At 43.4% G+C, this 8,117-nt stretch overlaps 1 protein-coding gene across 1 annotated transcript in view; it reads right to left on the reverse strand.

The window, feature by feature from the left end:
* Positions 1-1,490: 1,490 nt before the first annotated feature.
* Positions 1,491-8,117, reverse strand: part of LOC143981499 (uncharacterized) — a 113,297-nt gene continuing 106,670 nt past the window's right edge. The window contains exon 8 of the mRNA XM_077479366.1: positions 1,491-1,498. Within this exon, the coding sequence (XP_077335492.1) occupies positions 1,491-1,498 (8 nt within the window). The remainder of the gene's footprint in view (positions 1,499-8,117) is intronic.

Below are 8,117 nucleotides of genomic sequence, written 5' to 3' on the forward strand. Positions count from 1 at the left end.
TCATTTTGTGGGTAATTGCACTGTCCTGGTGGTCCAGGACCTTCAAAAGTGTGATTGGAAGGAATGAAATGAGATGTGCAATTTATGCTCCTAGAACGCCTGAACGTACTACTTCAATGTTCGGCCTCTCTATGTGGCCAGGCTGAGTAAAAGTCCTACACATGTGGTATCGCCATACTCGGGAGGAGTAGCAAAATGTATTTTGGGGTGTAATTTTTGTTATATACATGCTATGTGTTAGAAATATCTTATAAATTAACAATTTTGTGTAAAAAAAAATGCGTTTTAATTTTTTTCCACATATTCCAAAAACTTCTGGAAAAAAATGAACCCTTCAAAAGACTCATTATGCCTCACAGATTATACGTTGGGGTGTTTGCTTTCCAAAATGGGGTCATTTTATGGGCAATTCCATTGTCCTGGTACTCCAGGGCCTTCAAAAGTGTAATAGGTGGTTGAGAAATGAGATGCGTAATTTTTGCTCGTAGAACGTCTGAAGGTACTACTTCAATGTTGGTCCTCTGTATGTGACCAGGCTGTGTAAAAGTCTCACACATGTGGTATCGCCGTACTCGGGAAGAGTAGCAGAATGTATTTTGGGGTGTAATTTGTTGTATGCATATGCTGTGTGTGAGAAATAACCTGATAATATGACAATTTAGTAAAAAAAAATAAAAAAAAATAAAAAATCTTCATTTTGCAAAGAATTGTGGGAAAAAATGACAACTTAAAAAAACTCACCATGCTACTTACTTAATACCTTGGGATGTCTACTTTGTAAAAAGGGGTCATTTGGGGGGTATTTGTACTTTCCTGACTTGTTAGTGTCTCAAGAAATGAGGTACACCTGATGTACTGAAGGCCTGATCAGAAGTGATCAATTTTCAGTGATTGGCACCATAGTTTGTAGACTCTATAACTTTCACAAAGACCAAATAATATATACTAATGTGGGTTATTTTTACCAAAGATATGTAGCAGTATAAATTTTGGCCAAAATTTATGAAGAAAAATTACTAATTAGCAAAAATGTATGACAGAAACGAAGAAAAAGGCATTTTTTTCACAAAATTTACGTTTTATTTTATTTATAGCACAAAAAATAAAAACCCCACTAGTGATTAAATACCACTAAAAGAAAGCTCTATTTGTGTGGAAAAAAGGATGCAAGTTTCATATGGATACAGAAAATTGGTCTGGTCAGGAAGGGGGTGTAACTGCACTGTATTGAGGTGGTTAATAGGGACAGAGGCCTGCGACCTCCATCCAGTGTTTTTTTTTAATAAATATTCCCCAAAGTCTCTTCACATGGCGCTGCTGCCTTTCCCATTCGATGCAACACTCAGAGGCGCAGATATAAAATGTATGCGTAGCCGCAGATAGCGGCAGATATGCGGATAACAAAAAAAAGAAAGTTTATGAGTTTTCGGTGTGTTTCGATCTCTTTATCTGACATCCAGTTTCAACAAGAGGAAGAATTCAGGGAGAAGTCAGGAGCCTGAGGAGAAACACAAGAAATGATATTATCTATAACTATATACGGTATATACAGACTATACGCTATGATACGCCCCAGATATCATACACAGAGCCGGGCACATCTCATGCTACATTTATTATTTTTCTGTATAAAGTCTACAAGATACAATCAGCTGTAATCACAAAATGTTTAGGATTATGAGAGGCCCGGCCCCAAAATATCTCTGCTCTCGTTATCATAAACGAGCTCTTGTCAGATTACTCAGATCTACCGGCAGAGATCTCCTCTAATTCTCGGTGCCCAAGAAGATCCGGCGTGGTGGTCGGGCCTAGACATGTGCACTGACAAAAAAAATTTGTTCATTTTCGTTTTCGTTTCATTCGTTTGTTTGATTTTTTTGGGAAATTCGTAAATTCATAAATTCGGAAATTCAAAAATTCGGAAATTCAAAAATTCAGAAATTTCGGGAATTTCCACATTTCGATTTTTCGATTTCCAAATTTCCGAATTTCAATTTTTTTTGGATTTCCGAATTTCGAATTTTCGGATTTGCGAATTTTCGATTTTCCGAATTTCCGAATTTTTAATTTTCGGATTTACGAATTTACGAATTTTCGATTTTCCGAATTTTTCGATTTTCCAAATTTCGGATTTACGAATTTTCAATTTTACGAATTTCCGAATTTTGAATTTTCGAATTTACGAATTTTCCATTTTCCACATTTTTCGATTTTCCGAATTTACGATTTATAAATTTTCCAAATTTCGGATTTGTGGAACTCCGAATTTTTGAATTCGGGAATTCAAAGATTTGAAAGTCTAAAAAATGTGAAAATGTGAAAAAAAAAGAAAGAAAATCTGTTTAATTAATAACTAACTATTAAATTAACGAGTACGAATTCATCCGAAGTTACGAATTATCTGAAATAACAAATGCCGCATCTAAACAAATGGAAGGGAACAAATTAATAATAAATAATTAATAGTAATAAAAACAGAAAATTGTACCATACTTACCGTAATTTTCTTTTCCTGGTGCCTATCCATGGCAGCATACCTGTGACAAGCTCCGCCTTGGCTCCTCCCTCAGGACTAGTGAATATTATAAAAGAAAAGGTTAGTACAGCCCCCGCATTCTCCGTAATATAGAATACCGAGGGTGGGATTGTATGCTGCCATGGATAGGCACCAGGAAAAGAAAATTACGGTAAGTATGGTACAATTTTCTGTTTTCCTGGTGCCTCCATGGCAGCATACCTGTGACAAATAACTAGCTGAGATGGGTGGGATGCTTAGAAGTCTATTTTAAAGAAATTATTATTTAGAAGAAGCGAGGGCTGATGTGACTGCCTGTCTGCCAAACTCCACCGATGCAAGAGCTCCTGGGTCCACCCTGCAATGTTTCAGAAACGTATGTCGGGACGACCAAGTCGCTGCCCCACAAATAGTTTCAATTAACACATTCGCTCTTGCCGCCCAAAAGGCAGAAACTGCTCTGGTGGAGTGCGCCCTGACCGCCAAAGGGGGTTCCAGCCCCTTTGTCCTGTACACCTTGTGAATGAGTCTAACGATCCATGAGGCAATCGTTCTTGCTGACGCTTCCTTGCCTTGGTGTTTGCCCCAGGGAATTATAAACAGCCTGATGGAATCCCTGAATGATGCTGTGGCCTGCAGATAGCATTTCAAAGTGGAGGCAATGTCTAGCTCATGAAGAGAACCAGAGTCCTGTTCTGAAAATGTTGGGAGTGCCCAAGGTTCTGACATGTTTAAGGATGATGCGACTTTGGGAATAAATCCTCGCACTGTTCTGGGTTCTACTCTGTCCGGATAGAATATGATATGATTATGATCTGCTCCTAAAGCTTGGAGCTCTGAAATCCGTCTGCCAGAGGTTATAGCTATCAGGAAGGCTAGCTTCTAGGCTAGATTCCAAAGCGATGCTGACTCCGAAGGGGCAAAAAGGTGGACTGGCTAAGGACTCTAGGATAATAGCAAGGTCCCAAGTGGGAAAAGATTGTTTAGTTGGCGGTCGGATCTTTTTGACAGCTTTGAAGAATTGTATTATTAATGAGTCCTCGGCCCATCTTCTACTGGTTTGCCAATGAAAATGCTGATACCTGTACTTTTAGTGTACCTAGTGCAAGACCTAGGTCTAGGCCTGCCTGCAAAAACTCAAGAATTTGAGAGGATGATGGGGAATCTGGATCACAGCTTCTGCCAATCATGAAGGCCCTGAACTTTTGTTTGTGGATGGTTTTCTTGCCTTGAGCGGGGTTGCGATCACTTTGTTGGAACACCCTAGAGATTGGAACCTTTCCCTTTCAGCTGTCAGATGTGAAGATCCAGCCTGTGGGGATCTGGAAGGGTGTGACATCCTTGCGAGAGGCGAAGAGGTATTATTGGAACCTTGACTGGAAGTCGGGTACTTAGATACATTGCTGTGGGGAACCAAGGGCGTGTTGGCCAGTACAGTAGGACCGTTATCACTGTCGAGGTTTCATAATCATAAGCCTTGACAGGAATCTTGGAATGAAAGGCCGTGGAGGGAAGGCATAGGCCCGATTGCATGCCCAGGGGGCTGAGAGGGCATCTAATACCTCCGCTTGGGGTTGAGGAAGCCTTGAGATGCACCTTGGAAGCTTGGTATTGAGTGCTGTTGCAAATAGGTCTATCTCGAGGGGACCCCACTGGTTCACTATCCAGTCGAAAATCTCCGGGTGTAGAGACCATTCGTTGGCATCCGCAAACTTGCGGGAAAGGCGGTCGGCCCTCAAGTTGAGATGGCCGGGCAGATAAACTGCCCTCAGGTCCTTTAGATTCCTTTCTGCCCAGAGTATTATGGGTTCCACCTCCTTCAGGAGGGACCTGCTGCGTGTCCCCCCTTGCCGGTGTACATAGGATACCGCAGCCCTGTTGTCCATTCGGAGGAGAACAGGTTTCCCTGTAATCTCGAACCTTAGGGCTAGTAACGCAAGGTAGGCCGCTCTGACCTGCAGGACATTCGACACCAGGCCTGTTGTATGGAAGGACCATCTACGCTGCACTGAGATCCGGTTGCAGTGTGCTCCCCAACCTGCTGCACTGGCATTGGTATTAACTGTGATCCAGTCGACATGCCCTAACGGCGTGATTTCAGAAGTGTCTGTTTCTTCATCTACCAATGCAGACTCCTGAGCATCAAGGTCGTCAAGTGTATGGGTTGGGATAGATACCACCTGTTCCACAGTCTTTTGCCAGCAGTAGAAGGTCGTCCAAGTAGTGGCATACCCGAAGCCCCAATTCTCTCAGAGGGGCTATGATGGCAATTGGGGTCTTTGTGAAGACTCTTGGCGATGCGCAGAGGCCCAATGGAAGACTCTGGAATTAGAGATGTACCTGCCCCACCGCCAATCTCAGATACTTCTGGAAAGGAGGGAGTTTGGGTATATGCAGGTAAGCGTCCTGCAAGTCTATTGACAACATCCAGCCCCCTGATTGGTCTACACAAATAATCGTTCGTAGTGACTCCATTTTGAATCTTACTAGGAAGAAATAACGATTTAGACTTTTTAGGTCTATCACGGGTCTCCACCCTCCATTTCTCTTGGGGACTGGAAACAGGGTTGAGTAAAAACCCGAAAATCTCTCTGATGGAGGCACTGGAACTACCGCTTGCTGTTACTGCAAGGAGAGAAGAGATTGCTGTAGCACTTCCGTTTTTTAGGGGGGAACCTTGACACCCTTGTCAGGGAGAAGAGGACCTTGGGAGGTTTGTCTAGGAACGGCCCAAAATGGCCATATTTGACTGTGGAGACTACCCAAGAATCCCTGCACTTTTGCTCCCAGATCTTTGAGAAGTGTTTTAGCTTGGCCCACACAGGAATCGCTTGGGCTGGCCAGGCGTCGAAAGGATATAGTAGAATCCTGTGGGTTAGGCATTGGTCTCTGTCTTCGGGTTTTGAGGAACGTGGACTGTGTGCTTTCCCAATTATGCCTGAAGCCTTTTCCCTGCCTGGACTATCGGTAATCCTTATTCTTGGAGTATTGAAATATAGGTGCGATTGTCCTGGAGCGCCTAGATCACCTGTCTTGGGGTAGCAGGCCTGATTTTCCACCAGTGACTCGAGAGATGTCCTTGTCCAGTTTTTTTCCCCCAAACAAGGCTTCACCATCAAATGGTATCTTGCACCAGTTCTGTTTGGAGGCGATATCTGCTGCCCACGGTTTCAGCCACAAAGCCCATTTGGCCATAACTGTGTGGAGCATTGCCCTTGCGGAGCAACGAATTGAATCGATGACGGCTTCACCAATAAAGTCTGCTGAGAACTTCAGCTCATCCAAGGCCTTGATTATATCCTCCTCTGGGATGTCCTGTTGGACTGCTGACTCTATATTATCTGTCCAGACGCGTAGCGCATTGGACACTGATGTCAGGGCTATGAAAGGTTTACAGGCGTTGTCTGCCATCTGGAGTCTTAAAAGAAGTTGAGTCTTCCGGGGGCAATGTGACATTCTTTGCCAACCTTACCACTGCTGCATCGACCACTGGAGAACCCTCCAGCATTGCGGAATCAGGCTATGAGAGAGGGAATAACTTTCCCAACCGATTAATAGAGAACATTTTCTCTGTCTTTTCCCACTCTTCCTCAATCACATCCCTGATCTCGTCCATGAGAGGAAAAAACGGAGATCTGACGTTTGAGAAAGGGGAAGTACGATTTAGACTTCTTAAACCTTTGTGTTGGTCTCTCCCAGCCGATCGCTTGTTTAGCTGCCTGTACATAAGGCTGGACCATAGCGAAAGCAAAGCCAGAGGCATCTAGGTCATCAGATGATTCCTCTGAGATGGCATTCTCTTCCTGATGTTTAGAGGAGGATGCCGGCGACAGACGAAAAATTCCACTTGTGGACATCCCCGGGATGGAAGCCTCAGCCTCAGCCGTTTGCTCCTGAGGAGGAGACGCTGGTTGTTGCGTCGTCATTGTGGCTACCAATTCCGCAAGGGAGTCCTTTACTGCTTTCTTAAGTAGGTCCGCCATTTGCAGACCTTCAGCTGCATCGTCCCTGAGGCAATCTCAAACAGATCAGTTTGTCTGAAAGTGGGGCAGCTCCACATGTCTGACATCTTGGAGATCTAGGTCTCGGGGAGCATGAGTGATGGTGCCTTTTTGGCCGATGCTTTCTGCCACTTCTATAATCCCCATGCCAGGACGACCTGTCTCTGCTGTGACTGGAGTCATCATCGCCTTCATGTCGCCTTGAGGTCCTCTTAGACATCTTCTGGCGTACAGGACTGAAATACATAAAGTACCAGCCTGAGTGCACTCTTTTTTTTTTTTTTTTTTAAAGTGTATCAACTTACCTGGACGTAGGTCCTTACCTCAGGTGTAGAGTAGGATCTTGTGCGGGTGGCGAATGGCTCATACTAGACGGATTAGCAGAAGCAGCAGCTAAGAAAAGAGTTTTAGAGGAGAAAAATCAACCAACCGTGTCCTTGACTGGAAAAAAGGGACTTTTTAATAAATACATCTAAAATACGTCTAAATCTACATTTTGTCCTCCTGTCCTTTTTTTCTTTTTTTTTTTGGGGGGGGGGGGATTTAAATTATATATATATTTAAAAATTTTTATTTATTTATTTATTTATTTTTGTAAATAAAATAACTTATTTAATTATTATTATTATTTTTTTTTTTTGTAAATAAAATAATTTATTTAATTATTTTTTATTAATTTTATTTAATAATTTAATGTTTATTTAATTTTATACTATTTAATTAATTAATCCATCTTCTCTTTTTTTTTTTTTTTAAACTCAGAGTTGCAGTTCTCCCTGCAGCCACAGGCGTTCCACTGAGGCCATCAGGGAGATAAACAGTAGAACAGGAGAGGCAGGGCACGCCTCTATCCTGTCTTTGAGATTTTGAGGGCACAGACGTCACTGTGCCCTTATCAAAGATGGCCACCGCGGCCTCCGAATCCACTGCGCATGCGCCGATCGGCGGACCAGTAAGCTAGAAGCCTCACGCCGCCGGCGCATGCGCAGAGCACGGCGGGGAACGCCGAAAGTTAAATAAAACGCCGGCGCTGAGCGCGCGCGGCTCCTATGGAGCCGGGAATGGCGACAGGGGCTAAGAGGGAGATTGTCTGAGAGAAACCAACAAATGGGAGGTCAAAAGAAAAGAAAGAAATGGAAGGTTGGGGAGGGGAAGAGAGCAAAAGAGAGAGGGAAGAGAAAAGGGAAAAGATAAAGATATAAAACCTAAAAAAAGGGAAAGGAAAGGAAGGAAGAAAAGAGAGAAGGAAAAAACAAAGAAATGTAGAAATAGCTGCTGCCTCCGTTACCATGAATGAGCTGGTGCCTGATCAATTTGCAGATAAAGCTCTTACTTAAGAGACAAACTGCTTGTCCCAAAAGATCCTACAGAAGGGACTTCCAACCTTATAAGCGCGTTTAGCTGCCCAAGAGAAGGAACTGCGTCCGGGAGAGGCTTGAACCCGGACGGACGCTGCCGAATGCAGAAGGTAAGGACGCCGACCAGGATTCACTGCCATGAGGTATGAGGAAAAAAAGGAGAATGCGGGGGCTGTACTAACCTTTTCTTTTATAATATTCACTAGTCCTGAGGGAGGAGCCAAGGCGGAGCTTGTCACAGGT

Source organism: Lithobates pipiens, unplaced genomic scaffold (genome assembly GCF_037356315.1).
Source record: "Lithobates pipiens isolate NorthernLeopardFrog02 unplaced genomic scaffold, aLitPip1_a1.2 Scaffold_16, whole genome shotgun sequence".
Classification (NCBI taxonomy): Eukaryota; Metazoa; Chordata; class Amphibia; order Anura; family Ranidae; genus Lithobates; species Lithobates pipiens.